This window comes from Sturnira hondurensis, unplaced genomic scaffold (genome assembly GCF_014824575.4).
Source record: "Sturnira hondurensis isolate 20B ecotype Veracruz unplaced genomic scaffold, ASM1482457v3 Scaffold0006805, whole genome shotgun sequence".
NCBI classification, from domain to species: domain Eukaryota; kingdom Metazoa; phylum Chordata; class Mammalia; order Chiroptera; family Phyllostomidae; genus Sturnira; species Sturnira hondurensis.
Window position 1 is genome coordinate 2754354 of NW_028079436.1, and position 17703 is coordinate 2772056.

The following is a 17703-nucleotide window of genomic DNA, read 5'->3' on the forward strand; positions in this document are numbered from 1 at the left end:
GCAAGTACATCTTTCCTTAAAAACCGTGGCCACGGGGCTGAACAGGCCTTTGCCGGGGGCTGTCCTGTGCGCCGTGGTAATGGGCAGGCCCCCCAGTTTCTGTATCCGCCAGTGCCTGCCTGCACCCCTCCTGCCTCCTCAAGCTGTGAGGGCCCACGTCGTCTCCAGGCACTGCCACATGCTTCCCTGGGGACGGAACTGCCCCTGATGGGGAACCACTGTCCTAAACTCTTTCAGGACCAATGGGAACCTGCCCAGACCTCCTGTGGTGACAGAAGTGTGCCACAGCTGTCTGAAGTCTGTCTGAAGTGGGAACCTCCATGAGGCTATTAAACACTTGAAATGTGGAGAGTATGGCTAAAAATTCTTAACTTTAATTCTACATATAGTGTGAGGACAAAAGGCCTCAGCATGGAAAACAATAGGTATCTGACTGATTCCTTTCCTTTGTCTAACAACATCATAGACAAGTTTAACAATGAAAATCTGGAGAAAAAGGATGTTTCAATAACAAGTCCTATTTCCAAATATTTACGGCTCATTTTGACTGGGCATGTGTTAATATAAGATTATAAGTTTAGAAATTTAAATTGTCTTTAAAAGAAAAATGATCAATTATTTCTGCATGGCCTTACTATTAACTGAAAATATAAGAATGCTAAACAAGTGCTCTAAGTGAATTCTGGTACATAATTCTTTGAAAGAAAAGCCAAACCAGGATCAAAAGAAAACATTTATTGAATCAATACTTTCTTTTTAATATCTACAAGCCAACACTGAACTCATTTTATTCAAGAATGAACACAATGTACAAAAAAAAGGGTATGCTTATATTATAAAAATATGTCAATTTTATCTTTTGGGTGCTGAGCAGGTCATTTTAAACAACATCAAGGCAAACTTGCTCTATAATGAAGCTGCTATAATTTAATAACAAAATGAAAGCTAATATACTCTCCTATCTTTAAAGGCCCATGGGTAACGCTGCACTGGAAATGCTGACGAGTCGCCGTTGGACGCACTCGGGCCAGGACCACAGGGAGCACCTGTGGTCAGAGTGCAGGTCACTGATAACAGACTCCGTGTCGTTAGGTAAACCTCCGTTCCCTTGTTTAACAGTTGTTAACATCTATTTCAATACACTATTAACAGTCTATGCTATTTAATTAGCTCCATTTTAAGATGAGAGGCATTGCCATGGGGACCACATGACTACTCAAGACTCGCAGCCCCACTGTGCATGTGGGAAAGCGGTCTCCTCCACACTCACGCATTGTCAAGCCTTCCTGAAAGACCTGTGTCCACCGTTAGAATTTTTGGTAATTTTCTTCTTGAACTTACTGGCACCTTCCTTAGCCTGGGCCCTTGCACACAGTGTGGCTGCACATCGCAGCCTGTGGGTTACCGTGGAGACATGGCTCCAGTGCAGGCCGGGCGTTTGGTCCTTGGAGAAGCAAAAAAAAAAAAGAGCAACTGGAAAATACAAGCAAATCATGAAAGGGACCATGGCTCCCTGTATGGCTGTCCCAGAAGTTACATGACAAGTATAAAAACTGTACTAATTTTTAAAGTCAAAGACTAAATGGCACCAGTGCTGACAATGTCAAGAAAATCCAGTCCATTGGTTAAGGAGCCGGCACGCAGCACGTCCGGGCAGGAGACGGACAGGGTGATAGTGCAAACTTGCTCTCCAGCGAATTCCAGAATGCAGTTCCCACTCAGCAGATGAATGACACCGAAGGATTTAAAGTTTAGAAGTTATTAAGCTGCAAAATGCCTATTTTGCTACTAAGCACAAGTGTTTCTCCTTGACAGATTCCCTCCCTGTGGGAGGCTCACGCGTGCAGAAGCACAAGGACTGAGGGGCCGAGCGCCCGAGAACCGGCAGCAGCGCTGTGCCTGCACGAACCCGGTGTTCATGCAGGCTCCTTTCACAAGAACTCGGGACTGAGGGGAAGGAGTTTTTTTAAAGGTAATTGAAAGTGATCATTCTTCTAATTCCTTAGCACTGAGTTTTCAAAGAGGCCCCGTCTGCTTCATGAACTGTTAACCGGACCACATGTAATCACCTGGGGCTGCCGTGGATGCGGGATTTACATCTCAACATGAATGCAAACTACTGACTGGTGGAAAAATAAACAGATTTTGGAACTGAAGCCAAAGTTTTTCTCACCTATTCCACAGAGACGATTCTCAGGGGCAACGAGTCGGGTCAGTGGGCTGCTCCCAATATGCGGAGTGTGGGAAGGTCAACAGACTGCTACTGGGTACCATGACACTGACATACAATCAAGACATGTGGGGACAGACTGAGCGCACAGGGAGACAGACCGCCCAGAGCTGCTCACGCTCCTGGGTCCTCGCTCGCAAAATAAATAGAGTGAACATTTACAACAGAAGGCAGGCCTCATGAATGCGAGCTCTCCTTTGACTATAATTCTCCTAAATAGACCAAAAAGTCCTTTCTAACAAGCGGCACGTTACCTTCTCTGTGCACGGGCGTGACCTGGCTAACCTTCGTCTACAGGGGCCCCGCACGCAGCCACCTCAGAAAGCATGCAGGCGTCCACTCTGCCGAATTTCAAATGAACAAAATGATCCTTGTGCTTGTGGGTCTCACACCGTCCAAAATATACATAAAGGTGACAAATTACAGCTAATAGCAGGTCCTTGCTTACCAATAAAATCATAAGGCAGGTGGAAAGAGATACTTAAAATGGAAAAATGCAAAACAGTGCTAGCATTCACACAAAGATCATGCTAAGGTCAGACCCATGTTGATAAAAATCGAAGCCACGATGTAAAGAACTATGTCCATGAGTCCAAGGGCGCGCACGGCCACCGAGGAGGAGGCAGGGGACACGGGCGGCAGCCGCTCCGGCGGAGCCGTGACGTCTCGCTGGAGCAATCACAACGGGAGGCACACGACACCATCTCACTTCTTTTTTTGAAAAGAAAATCATGACAAAAAAAGAATTAAACAAAATGGAAAAAGGAAACAACTTCACAATGACCTACAAAACCAAAAGAAGAATCCAAATTATTTTACACTTTAAGGCTCATACTTCTTAAAAGCTGATTATGAAAGGTTTATCGATAGCAGGGTGTTAAATATAAAATTACTTCACATAGGATCTATGCCGTACCGACACTCAAAATAATAACCACCCCGATTCAAAGGACCCAAAATGGAAACTCGTCCCCGGAATCGCAGTCCAAGCCTCCCCAGGCAGGCGTCCCAGTGCGTTTCAGGTTCTTCGTATGGGAAAGAACTGCCCAGAACCAACTGGCCCTCAGCCTGCAGCCGGGCCTGTGACCATCAGCTGAAACATTTAGCCAAGTAAAAATACTTCTGCCGTTTGTTCACCGTTTTTTAAAAAAGAACAAAATACAGCTGACCCTTGAACAAAACGGGTTGGGGCACTGCCCCCCACCCTCTCTGACACAGTCAGAAATGTGTGTTTAACTTCTGACTCCCTCAAAACTGAACTACTGACAGCCTACTGTTGACCAGAAGCCTTAGCAGTAACGGTTGACTGACCTGTATAGTTGGTGTATGTACTATTACAGACGGCATTCTTACAATAAAGTTAGCCAGAGAAAAGAAATTTGTTATTAACGAAAATACATTTACAGTGCTTACAGAAAAATGTCCGTGTACAAGGACCTGTGCGGTCCAAACCTATGTTCAAGGGTCAGCTGCACCTTCCCCCCGAGGCTTAACAATGGCTGCTTGTGGTCGGCCGGCCATGCTGAGCTGCGGGACCCAGTCAGCGGTACTCACTGGAGGGGCTATCCCGCCTTGGTGTCCACCAGCTGCATCTGCACGCCGGCAGACATGCCACCCCCATAGCCCCCCTTGGACTGCATCTGGTTCTGAATGGAGCTGACCTGAAACGAGACAAAGTGAGGAATTAAAGGCCAGTGCAAGTAACCAATTCTTGTCTCCATATTTTGGCTACTTGGGCTACATTTTTAAGAAGGGTACTTTATAGGAAAATAATCTATAAAAGTAGATTTTTAAAGACATAAAATTTTGGAATAAAAGACTTCATTAAGTATGACAGCAAATACCGGAGCTAGTAATTAAAATGTTTTGCCACACTCCCCGACCTTCTCCGCTTCCCAAATATAAAAAAATCACGTTGGTAATTCAGAAGGCCCTTGGTAACGTTTCAAAATAAGTCAAAGGTATACGAATCAACTCAGCTTTAGTTCCTCAACCTAAGTATCTTATTACATACACCTCACATATACAATCACCTCAGTTACTTACTTAGTATCACAATCAAAAAACAAAAGTCAGTGTGCGTCCATGCAGTAACACAAACGTGAATACCTGACACAGTCCCAATGCAGCCCGACAACCTCGGGGAGTCTAAGAATCCGAGGACTTGGGATTACACAGCTGTAACTCCGGGTGAACGCTCTGCCCTCTCTGAGTACAGGCTTCTTGGGGCTACGACGGTTAACACGCTCATCTCCGCACTGCATTACTGGGCTGTGTTCTGACAGATTGTGAGACACATGAACACAGGGACACTTTCTTTGCTGAAGCCAAGGCACAAAGCCGTCTGCAGACTGTGACGTGCTCAGTGCCTCCTCGTCACTGCAGCCTCGCTGCACCAGTCACATGCGGTCTGGAAGCAGAGGAGTGGAGCGACGAGGAGGGCAGCCCAGGGCACCTCCGCCAGTCAGCTTTCCCAGACGTCACAGGTCTACGTAAAACAACCTTGGCATTTTTACATGATGCCATGTACATTTTTTCCCTCCAAAGTGAGTTTAATTTCAAATGGAAGCATGTAGGATGGATGTATTAGGGTGACTGTGACACAGTATTCAAACACACTCTAGGTAGGGCTCCATTGTCAAAAGGGGCACAGAACCCTTTCTAACAAGAAGTGAGTACGAAAGGCAGCTCTGAGAACAACGGTGTATTCAGGGGGAGAAAATACAAGTCATCCAACCGCCTGGTAACCTGTGTGGCTGCGTCCCAGGCACCTTCAGCCTGGTCCTAAGTCCAGCTGCTCAGCTCTTAATTATTTCCTTGGACACACAGCACGTCTGTGGGTCTGTCTTATTTGCACTGTCACTGCACAGGAGAAGAGAGTGTTCTCACCTGATCAGCCTTCTGCAGGTTAGAACCATCCATGACAGATTTCACAAAACCCAGCCTAGCCAGCACTCGGAGTGGGGGTTGGGGGACGCTGCATGTGGCTTTAGGGGCGGCCGCCAACTAGTAAAGCAATACCAGCAGTGACTACTAAAAGCTTTTTAGTTCTGAACAGTACAGAAACCCCCCTCAGCAGGCAGAAGGTGCCATGCAGAGACTGCGGGTGCAAACCCACCCCCCCCAAACACACACACACAGGCCCACTGACCCTGCGTCCACCTCAGCGGGACAGATCGCGTTCCGCCAACACCGGTGGCAATGGGACAGAACAACAGAGTTGCGCACAGCAATGGGACGCTCTCCCTGGACAGGGAAGGAAATTCTGAACTCTGTATAAGCAAGGTTTTAAAAATAAACACCATGAACTAAACAGTTAAGAGTTTTAAAAAACCTGAAGTGAGAAAAAAGACATCTGTTGGTAGGATATTAGAACTGATCACGGACAGTGAGTCTGAAGCTTTTAGCAACTAACAAGTGGCAGGGTCCCACCCAGTCCTCCCAGGCCGTGCTGACCCAGGACCCCAAGCCGCTGCCCTGCACTCACGCGGCCACTGCCACTTCCCACGGCCGCACGAGCAGCAGCTGAGGGAGCAGAGTCCTTTCCCTACAGACTTCAAGTAAACAAGCTGTTTCCTACAGAAGATACAAATGTCGTTCTTTTGCTCAGTAACTGACCTGTCCGGGTTCTCTGCCCATCCAGGACACTCACCTGTTTTAAAAATCTGGTCTCTTGTTAAGCCTTCTGTTAGTGCAGTCCAGGGAGTGAGTGTGTACAGTGGGTCATAACCTTGTTTATAAAAGCCTCCCGCCTTTGGGTTCTAAACGCTGTGGGGACCGTTCCAACATCTGGGTACTGAGGGTGCAGGGGAAAGAGGCTCTCGGGACTCCATGGCTTGTTCCAGGGCCCCCGGCCTCTCCCGATGCTTCCACTGGACTGTACTCCATTTTCCTCAGTAAAATTAAGGAATAAAAGACTTCAGCTGATTAAATCTCAAGTCTATTCTAAAATTCACTGATATTTCTATAAAAGACAGCCAAAAGATGTTTTTTACTCTCATTCTTCCTAGTTTACTGTCAAATCCCTTAAGGTACGTGTTCAGGAGAAAGGTGCCTATGAAGAGTTTAGTACCAAAAATAGAAATACGCACGTAACTCAGCAAATTAGATGGGAGGTCACTATTTCATTGTTCCCTTTATTCTCTTCGATGCTGACATTGTGTTTCTGTATATTCGACGTGGACAGAGTCACCTAGCATCGCATAGCCTGAGATACAGGTTTCGTGTCACTATGCCCAAGGCCTCGTCCACATGTCCCATCGGCACTTACTGAATTCATCCCACTGAACAGGTCTCCCGACCCCACGTGAGCTGTGTGTACGAAATTGGTCGGCTCTCCGATCATACTTCGGTCAATCCGCCGCCGCCGCTTCTAAAACATGAGAACAATGTGTTGAGAAAATCTTATTAACAAAAAACTTAGTGTGATTGGATGAATGACTGTCAATAATACAATAAATTTTCCCAGGACAAAAAATTACCCAAATCTTGGATCACAGTTACTTTCTATGATAAAACCCCCAAGAGGATAGACGCACAAAAAATGACTAAAGCAAAATAAGTTCTTTGGAACTTAAAAGTAGATGATTCGGTCTAGCTTTGGCCTTCATCATACTAATATAATAACCACTTAAGTTTTATTCTTTTCTTAAGGAATTGGACAAATGCCCAGTCGTCCTCAGTAACCACTGTTACTAGGAAAGATGCGAGCCGGCCCCTGACCGGGCTCTGACGGGCGGGCCCGGCCTGCAGGCTCAGACCACCACCAGCAGCTCACTCAGCCTGTTGACTTCCCCTTGCATCAGCATCCTCCTGAAATTGCAGTTTGCCTCAAAACTAAGGCAGATTATGTATGAACTTGTTGGATAAGGTTGCCTTTCAACATAATATTTTTTGTCTGTATCTCCTTAAATGTTGCTAAGATCCTGCTAAACCCTAAAAACTGATCCAGACAGACCTAGGTGACAGCCTCCCGGGATTAGCACGTGGTTTTCTACAAAGCCGCAAAAGCGAACAGTCACAGACTAACGTCAGTTGCCTGTGCGCTTGCTCACTGCCCCGGAGCCTTGCTGCTGCAGCCCCCACAGTGGCGTCGACCAGGGTGCACCTTTCCCAAAGCCTTCCGGAGCGGCCGCAACCACTTGGCTCAGCCTGAGGCCCTTCTCCAGCGGGCCAGGGCATATTTCAAAGAGTGAGACCTACTTCCAGGCCACTGGGAGCCTCGTCACCCCTTGCCCTGGGAACACACACGAGCATCGCTGCCTCTGGAAGAGAATGGTGGGCTAAGCGGAAGGCTACACTCAGCTCACTTCACGGTAAGCCATTTCTCTGGCCACTGAGTGCAGGAAGATGCGCACAGAGGACAGTCACCTGGGTGCACTCCAGCTGCCCCTGCCCCAACCCGAACTGTTTGAAAGCATGCGCGAGGATGATCGTGAACCAACATGCTTGTGAAAGAGGGATCCGGAGACACACTCACACGTGACACACCAACATTCTCAGTGTGAGGATGTTCAAAAGCAGATGACGACACTGACTCAGACTGCTCACACTGAAGAGCAAAGGACGGAAGAGAGGCTTCGACTTGCATCGTAATGATTATGTAGGGTAGTTAACTTATAAATCTGAAAATAGTTTTACAGTTGAACTCTCCTGAGTCAGGAGTCACACTTTCCCTTCCGTATTGGGAGGTTTCTTCTGCCCTCTGGTCTCACCCAGACTTTCAGGTACAAAGGTGGGAGCGCTCAGCCCTCCCGCCCGGAAGGCTGGGTGGAGCACAGCTCACAAAGCAGGGCACAGGTGTGGCAGCGTTTAAAGGCTACCCCACGGCAGCCAGAAGCAGAAAGCTGGGCGGAGGGGAATTCATTACAATGCTGGTGGAAGGAGACTGGGTTCCACTGAGAGCAGAGATGGGACGAAGTGGGGAGATCTGAGAGGTGTTCGGTGGATAAAACAAACAGCATGGCTTGTTGGCTGGATTTGGGAATTAAGGGAAACAGCAGAGAGAGGCACAGATTTCAGATCTGAGAAGCATGTGTACAGCTTGCTGGGCTAGACAATCCCGGAAGAGGACTAGGCTCTAGGAAGATACAAGACCCAGTTTAAGACACTGAATGTCAGGGATCCTTGAGACATCCAAGTGAAGAGGGCCACCAAGAGGGCCAGCTGGACACGTGGAACAGGGTTCTGAAAGAGGTTAACCTGGGGATGAGGAACTGCCAGCCACCAGCAGGACACAGCTGCGAGTCCTAGAAGTGCAGGGAGGAACCCAGTGAGGCTGCGTGGAGGACAAAAACCATTAAAGGAGGCCAAAAGAAACACCCTGGAGTCCGGAGTATCAGGTGTGTCTTCTTGCGAGCGTCTGCCGGGCGGGGGTCAGCAGGAGTGCGGACGGCAGAGGGCTGGGAGTGTGCGTGTGTGGGACTGGAGGGAGCAAAGCTGGGCCTCCCGGGCGGGGAGAAGACAGATGGCAGGAGCTGAGGGGAGAAGAGGAAATGAGGTCAGATTGCATTTTTTCCCTTGAAGATAAGACAGGCTTGGTGATGCGTAATTTCTGATGAGGCAGATCCAGTGAGAGGAGAAACTGAAGGTAAAGAAAAATAAAGGCCTGTCAGCACTAAAAGGTGACAGAGAAGGTCGAAAGGACGGGATCCAGACGGGGCAAGGTATTCCCTAGACTTGTCACCACATCCTTAATGAATCCAAAGCCTCGCCGCTAAGTACGACTAAATACTTAAAACTCAGAAATGCGCTCCTTCCCGGCACGCGCGCTCGGTGTGCAGCACGAAGTAGGGGAGGGACGCGATTCAATCGAGGGCCAAGGAGGAATTCCAGAGGCAACGCCCCGCTCTGCCCTGCTCCATGCTGCGGTCAGCTGCGGCACCCCGACTTCCCTGGAAGCACTTTATTCATCACAGGCAACTTTAGGAAGGCTGTCAACCTCTGGATAATTCTTGCCACCCTAAAAATATTAATGCTTCTTCTGCACAAGGCCAAGAACTGGAGGTTCGCCAAAAGGAACAGCTGTGTTAGGGGAGGGGGATCAGGGGAATGCCTGCTGCCGAGACACGGCTACATAACTACTCCCAGCCCAGCTACCGTCCTTAGTCGAGACCATGAACTAAGAACTTGGAGGAGAGCAAGCAGGAGACGCATGAAAGGCTAAGGGCCACTCGGTCTGCACCCTCATGCAGATAGGTCAATTACGAAAGCACACTGACTTACGGGACAATGGGGACATTTACAACCTGAGTTCATGATAGACGAGACCAGGAACCATTTTAAATCTACTCTGAGGTATAGCAATAATACTGCAGTTACCTTTTTCAAAAGGTCTTGCTCAGCAATAAAAATAAATGAACTATTGATACACATACTATGACGTGGATAAATCACAAAACAATTCTGCCCAGTGAAAAATTCTGCACAGAGGTCCACACCACGTGTAATTCCCTCTGCAGGAAATGCAAACTCTGATATGGGACAGAAAGCTCAGCGTCGGCTGCCTGGGGAAGCCGGGAAGGGGGGGGGGGGAGGAGCGGGATCACGGAGAGACCCGAAAACTTTTGGGAGTGGGTGGATATGTCCACTACTCCGACTGTGGCGGTTTCGCGGACCTATGTCCAAACTTATCAAATTGTGCGCTTTAAATATGTGCCCTTACTGTGTGCCCGTGACACCTCGTTAGAGCTATTCAAACCCCAGAGATGCACGATGAAATGTTCTGGACTCGAACGGGTTGCCTGCAGGTACTTTAAATTCCCCGGTGGAGAGGGGTAAGGGGGACAGTTGGGCCCGTTGGTAACTACCGGAGCCGCTGCTGCACACACTGGGGGGGGGACGGCAGGGGGGCGGCCGTTCTCTCTGCTGTGAGTGAGTCCACACTGGATAATTTTCCTAAGAAGTCTCTTAACAGACTTAATTCATTTAGTTTCCTCCTAGCCTTACAATTTCACATAAAATATATGTGTTGTGTATCAGTAAAAATGCCCTCACACAAGCATAAAAAAATAAACATTTAATTTCATGTCCAATTTCCATCAGAACTAATCTTGCTCTTCTCCTTTCTAATGCCTTACAATCCCAAAATCAGTTCCTACCCACTTCCTGTCCTCCTCTCAAAACTCAAGAAGATATACTTTAAGTTTCTTTATTTTTATTTCTTATGGATTTTAGAGGACAGGGGACAGACGGAGGGGGGACGTGGATTTGTGGTCCCACTTATTCATTGTTGGTTCTTCCACGTGCCCGGACTCGAGATCGAACCTGCATCCCTGGCGTATTGGAAAACGCTCTACCCACCTGAGCTCCCCGAGCCAGGGCTAGAAAATATACTCTAAGTTTTTAAAAATACATACTGCAGAGCTACCAAATGACCTATAGCTAGCTACAATATCAATTTAGTTTATGTATTCATTCATTCACTCGCATTATAAATTCCTTCTTCGAAAATGAACAACTCAAATACAACAAAAACAGCTTAAACCCAAAGGTCCACTGGCAAGGCACTAGGTCCGGAGGCCCCACTCGGCTCCGCCCGCTTCCTCACCTCTGCCCCCCCCCCCTCCTGTGAGCCTCAGTCTCGGCTGCTGGAGCACAGAGCTGCCTCCAGTCCAGGCCTCCCCTGTGGGGCACGGCGCCCAGAGGAACGGCTCTTCACTGAGAACACAGCAGACTCCCGGGGGGCCCACGGAGCTCCCTGAGCCCCGTAACTCAGTCTGTAGCCAACCCGCGCCCCACAGAATAAATGCCTTGCTGTGCCCAAGCTCCCGAACCCTGTCTCTGCACAAAGAGAGGAGGCTCCACTCCAGGGCCTCCATGAGCCGGAGGGTCCACTGCTCACACCTGCGCTCTCATGTGAGGGGCGGGGGGGGGGGGGGGGGCAGGTAGAATGGACACTGTGGTTACACTCATGTCCATCAAGGCAACTATGATGAAACTTAAAAATCCCTAGGCAAATATTTTTAAAATTTGGAATGTAAAATGCAGATAAAATATCATTCTATGGTTATTCTTCCAACAGATCCGTCCTTGGTTTCCCACTGATTATTTCTCAGCCTCTGTTCAGAGGGCTTAAGCAGGACGGCCTAGGTCCCTTTTCTTCCCCACCCACGCCCTCGCTTCACTAACGCTGTGCTGGTGGCTCGAGAGTCCAAGTTCTCCTTCTGGGCTTTAGACTGTACATTCAACTGCACACCAGACACCACATGACTGCGGAGGGGACACCCACGTTTCCTGTGTCCAACACTGAACGCACAGTCCTCCTTCTGCACCCTTCCTCCTCCTCTTCATTCCCTGTTCTGACACACACGTCTCCGCAGTTCAAGCCACATCTGCGCGCTGCGCCTCTCCCCTCCTCCTCCCACGGACCAGCGTCACACCCCGCGACTCCCGTTACCCTCCCAGCGCCCTGCAGTCCCCACCCCAGCTTCTTGCCGGGATCACTGCAGTGACCCCTCACTGTGTTTCTGTTCTGACAACTACCTCCTCCCCAAATCCTCCACCCTGTTACCTAGATGTGCCTTTCTCAAGTGCAACACTGACCATATGTCACTCACCCACTTAAGAATCCTCAATGGCTTTCTAAAACTTTGGGGATAAATTCAAAACACCACAACCTGTGACGTCTACTGACGCTCCAACCTCAGCTGTTACTACTTCCTTCCCTGCACTCAAAGCTTTCACCAGCTGCCCGCAGTCCCCTGAATACGCTCTCAGTACTCTGCCCTCTGTCTAGAATAATCCTTCCTACTGCTCCCCACCCTCCAGTCTGGGGTTGAGGGCTCGTTCTCTGTGCTCCCGGAGGGCCTGCATTCCCCTCTGCCTACCAGAGGGGAAGTCCCATCTCGCCAGATTTAAACTGCCCACTGGGTGCAAGGAGCACTCCTCTGTGGGGAGCACACACAGAACAGGGCCCCCCCATATCCCACAGTGATTTGTCAACCAAGGCTTTTCGAGTGAATCCATTTACGAATGTAAAACATCACATTCACCTAGTTTTTAGGGCTTCATTTTTCATGACAGGTTTTTGTAGCAATATAAACGGTCCACTTCCCTCACCTTTTCAGAATAATGATCACGTGCAGGTTCTGTAAAAACAATGCCTAGTTGCTCATAAGTTAAAATGTCCCATAAGACTATGCGCCAGGCAGCTCAGTGTGCAAACACAGGCTACGCAGGAGCAAATTAAGGCCAAGTCCCACCGGGTGATGGCATGACACCGCCTGAAGCGGTTCTAGGAGTAGGCGGAGAGTGACCGAAAGGGCCTGCCATCCGGGCAGAGACAAGAGGCTGGTACCCGAGACTCGAAGTCAGCAAGCAGCCCCTCGTTCCGACGTGGCCTAAGCTCACGAAGGCTGGAAGAGAAGGACACGCTGCTGAGCTGCAGGAAGTCTGCAGAGTCAACCGAACCCCCTCCTGTGAGTTACACCAACCAGGCCCACGGTTCCCAGACCGCGTCCAGCACCCAGCAAACACCCCGGTGCACCCAACGGGTATCGCCAGGAGGAGGGAAACACAACGGTAATCAACCGCCGACCTGAGACAGTCCCAGGTTTCGACACGAGAGCACACATTCCTCAAACATGTCTTTGTGAAGCAGAACTTTCAGGGGCTGCTGTGGGGAAACCAGAACTGCACGAAAGTCAACAGGGAACCAGCAAGGAGGCCACAGTGGTCACTCCGAGCCACCATGAGAATAGAGAGTGTGCAATGCCTGACAAGCACACCCATCCCATGGGTAATGATAGCTATTTTAAGAATGAAATAAAAATTTTTCTTTTAATTTACGTGCATTACTGTTTTAATGCTAAGTTGTTAGGACAAAGTTGCTTGCACCAAACTAGTTAAATAAATCTGCAAAGTATTTCTCCTGGCCGGTGTGCCATGGAAACATTACTAGAGTGTTTAGGACACCAAAATCAGAAAGTCTGGGAACCTCTGAAATAAACTAAGTTAACTCCTTAAAAAACACTGATGGCCTGATCCTGTACCAGGCATTTCTAAAACAAGTAGCAGTGTTTCTCTGTCGGCATTAACAGTGATTCCAAGTGTGTAAACTGCTTTCAAGTTGCCTATTATCCATCCAGTTCATACGACAGGGGGAAAAGACTAACAAAAGCTGCCACAATACTGTTGACACTTCAACAATGAGGAGGTTAGCATACGGGACTTGCGGACACAATGACCAATATCACAGTACAGGGGTGTCAGAAAGAGAAAACAGGCAGACCATCAAGGCAGGAAGCTTATTAAAGAAATACCGGCTGGAAACTCCTGCCCTGGTGCAAGAAACAGACACCCAGACCCAGGAAGCCCAGCCAGTCCCAAATAAGATGCACACAAAAGGCCCACCCACACCAAGACACATCACAAATGACACAAGTTAAAGGAAAGAATCCTAAAAGCAACGAGAGAAAAATAAGGGACTCCACGCATAAGACTCTCGGCAGATTTTTCAGCAGAAACATTACAGGCCAGGAGGAAGTGGCACAATACATTCCAGGTGCTGAAAAGCGGGGGGGGGGGGGGGGCAGGCGGCAGAGGTGCGGCTGACCATGTGCTGGGAAAGGTCATCCTTCAGAATTGGAAGGCTTCCAGACAAGCAAAAGCTGAAGGAATTCATCACCACTCAATAAGTCACATAAACACATTAAAGGGAGGTTTCAAGCTGAAATGAACAGATGCTAATTAGTAACAGGAAACCATGAACATATAAATCGCACTAGTAAAGGGAAATATATGTAGAGATAAAATCAGAATACTTCAATGCTGTGCGGGTGGTGGGTATATCAGTAAGTTTGACTTATAAATGTATAAATCTACTATGAAGGATAAAAGACAAAAGCAGTTAGAACTATAAGTACAATAATTTGGTAATGGATGTACCAGGTAAACAGATATAAATTGTGACATCAGAAACAAAAAATGTGCAGGGAAGAGTAAAAATACAAAGCTTCAGTATGAGTTCAAGCTTAAAAGGGACTACTAGAAATGTTTTGCGTGAGCCTCATGGTAACCACAAAGAAGACGGAGGGAAAGGATTCTCACTAAAAGCTACTACAGAAAACCAGAAATCACAAACAAAAGACAAACAAAAAAGGAACAAAGAAAGTATAAAACAACCAAAAAGTAATTAGTAAAATGGCAACAGTAAGTCCATACCTATCAAGATATTATTTCTTTACCAGTGTGGCTCAGTTGGGTGGAGCACCCACAAAGGTCGTGGGTTTGATTCTTGGTCAGGGCACCCACCTAGGCTGTGGGTTTGGCCCCTGGTGAGGGCACATAAAAGAACCAACTGATCACACACAAATAGAGATCACATGGAAGGTAATCAGCAGGGAGAGGAGAGAATGGGGGAAAAGGTAAGGGAATGAGAAGCATAAATGGAAGGCACAAAATAGACGGGGGGGGGGGGGGTAAGAACAGTAGGGGAAATGGAGAAGCCAAAGAACTTAAGTGTACGACCCATGGGCATGAACTAAGGTGGGGAATGCTGGCGGGAGAAGGGGTACAGGGCGGAGGAGAATAAAAGGAAGAAAAAATTGGGACAACTGTAATAGCATAATCAATAAAATATATTTTAAAAAATAAAACTTAAAAAAAGCAGCAACTGATCAATGTTTTTCTCCCTCCCTTCCCCTCTCTCTAAAACCAGTACACATGTGTTTGTGTGAGAATGGGAAAAAGAAAAACAAGACCACCTACGTGCTGCCTACAACAGACTCATTTCAACTTTGAAGACACACACAGACGGTAAGTGAAGAAGGAATGAAAAAAATTGTGCATGCAAACAGAAACCAAAAGAAAGCAGGGGAAGCTAGACTTATATTAGACAAAGTAGACTTTAAGGCAAACAGTGTAGTAACAGACAAATTAGGTCATTATATAATAATAAAGGGGTCAACCCAACAAAGTGACGTAACATTTGTAAGTATTTATGTGCTCAACATGAAGCGCCTAAATGTAAAAGTAAATATTAACAGGCTTAAAGGGAGAAATGGCGAAACAGCAAGAGTAGGTGACCTCAATACTGCACTCTCAGAAACTAATAGATCATTCAGGTAGAAAATCAGTAAGAAAACTTTGGACTTAAACGACATGTTAGATCAGATAAACTTGACATTCACAGAACATTCTATCTAACAGCAGAATATACATCCTCCTCAAGAGCAAACGGAACATTCTCCAGGACAGACAACCTAAAGTTACATCAAACATCTTTTCTGACCATAATGGTATAAAACAAGAAATCAATTACAAGAAGAAAACTGAAAAGTTCACAAATATGTGGAGCGTAAACCACTCGAGGGAGACCAACAACCCCGAGTCATCCCCCGGCGGGCAGGCCCCTGCTCTGCAGCCTTCCCCTGTAGACTGTGTCCCAGGGACCCCTCCGCATCCATGCACTGGCTGGCGCTGTCCTGCGAGGCTGCGTTTGGCCTCAGTGGATTTTTCTGCAGAGTCTTTCAACACCTGTGCCCATTTCATGATGGGTGATTTATAAACACACCTGCCCACATTTGCAGTGAGTGTTCTGTGGATTTTTAGCAAAAACTGCATGACCTCCATGGCCCACCACCCTCCCTGTTCACATGATCTCACCTCTAGTGATGGTTTTTGTTTCCCCAATGAAAAAGTCCTCAAAGGGAAACATTTTGCCAATGCAGAAGAGGTGAAACAAAAAAACCAGCAGAAACACGAAAAGGCATCTAAATGAATGAGTTCAACAACCGTTCTGAGCAGCAGGAAAAGGTCTTGAGAGGTGTACTGCATCAAATGGGGAGCACTGTGAAGATGACTGAAGTTTAAACAGGTAATAACAAATATAAAAATTTTAATAAGTAAATGGCTAAGGGGCAGAGATGGGAGGGAGGTGGGGAGCACTGGGGGGGGGCAGGGCTGGGAATACAAGAAAGAAAACTGTACTTGAACAAGAGTTAAATTAAATAAATAAATAAATAAATAAATAAATAAATGGCTATAAAACATACCAAAGCTTATGGGATGTAACAAAAGCAATTTTAAACAAATAAGCTCATAGTGAAAATGCCTATATTAACAGAACTTAAAAAAAAAAAAAAAACAGCTACACCTCAAGAACTAAGGGAAAAAAAGAAAGTAAAGCGGAGTTAGTAGAAAAAAAGGAAATAACAAACAATGTAGAAATAAATGAAACAGACAAAAAAGTCAAAAGGAAAAAAAACCAATGAAACCAAGAGCTACTTTTTGAATTACAAACAAAACAGACAAACCTTGAGCAAGACTTAGCAAGACAGGACTCAAATAAACAAAACTAAAAATGAAAGAGGAGGCATTACAACTGATACCACAGAAACAAAAAGGATCTTAAACTATTATGAACAATTACACACCAAGAATTGGACAACCTGTAAGAAAAGGATAAATTCCCAGTAAACATACAGCAACCAACACTGAATCAGGAAGAAACTGAAAATCTGAACAATAACAAAGTAAGGAGATTTAATCAGTAGTCAAAACCCCTCCAACAAAAATACAGGACCAGATGGGTTTACTGCTGAATTCTAACATTTCAAAAAGAAATAATACTAATCCTTCTCAAACTCTTCCAAAGTGTAAAACACTCCCAAAGTCATTTTACAAGGCCAGCATTGCCCTGATACAAAAACCAGACAAGGATCCCATAAGAAAAGAAAATTATAGTACAATAAACCCTGAATGCAGTTGCAAAAAATTTCAACAAAATATTAGAAAACCGAGTTCAACAATACATTAAAAAAATCACACACCATGGTCAAATGGGATTTATTCCAGGGATGCAAGAATGTTTCAACATCCTCAAGTCACAAACTATGGTACATCACATTAACAAAAAGAATGATAAAATACAGGTGCTCATCTCAATAAATTCAGAAAAAGCACCTGACAAAACTCAACAAACTAGGTACAGAGGGACACACTCAACATCATAAAAGCCACATGTGACAAAACCACACTCAACAGGAAAAAGCTTAAAGCTTTTCCTCTAGGACCAGAAACTAGGATGGCCACTCACCACTTTTGTTCAATATGTTACTGAAGTCCTAGCCAGAGCAATTAAGCAAGAAAAAGAAATACAAGTATCCAAACTGAAAAGGAAGAGAATTATCTGCAGATGACATGATCTTGTACAGAAAACCATAAAGACTCCAACAAAAAACATGGATATTAAAGAATGAAACTCAAGAACACACACATAAATGGAAATATATTCCCTGTTCATGGATAAGAATGCTTAATATTTTTAAAGTCTCCATACTACTCAAAGCAATCTATAAATTCCATGCAAATCCTACCAAAATTCAAGTATTTTTTTCAGAAATAGAAAAAAAAGTTCTAAAGTTTCTATGAAACCACAAATGACCCCAAATAGCTAAAGCAATCCTGAGAAAAAAGAATAAAGCTGGTATCACAGTTCTTGATTTCACACTATATTACAAAGCTACAGTAAT

General features: G+C 46.2%; 1 protein-coding gene across 5 annotated transcripts in view; it reads right to left on the bottom strand.

Moving 5' to 3' along the window:
- Nucleotides 1-732: 732 nt before the first annotated feature.
- Nucleotides 733-17703, bottom strand: part of CDC42SE2 (CDC42 small effector 2) — an 81903-nt gene continuing 64932 nt past the window's right edge. For 3 of the 5 annotated variants that reach the window (XM_037050529.1, XM_037050528.1, XM_037050525.1), the window contains 3 exons: nucleotides 6501-6602; nucleotides 3785-3891; nucleotides 733-3014 (listed from right to left, as the gene is read on the bottom strand). In XM_037050529.1, the coding sequence (XP_036906424.1) occupies nucleotides 3793-3891; nucleotides 6501-6602 (201 nt within the window). In that variant the 3' untranslated portion in view covers nucleotides 733-3014; nucleotides 3785-3792. Of the gene's footprint in view, nucleotides 3015-3615; nucleotides 3696-3743; nucleotides 3892-6500; nucleotides 6603-17703 lie in introns of those variants that run through there. The other 2 variants (XM_037050526.1, XM_037050527.1) reach the window with 2 other exon arrangements.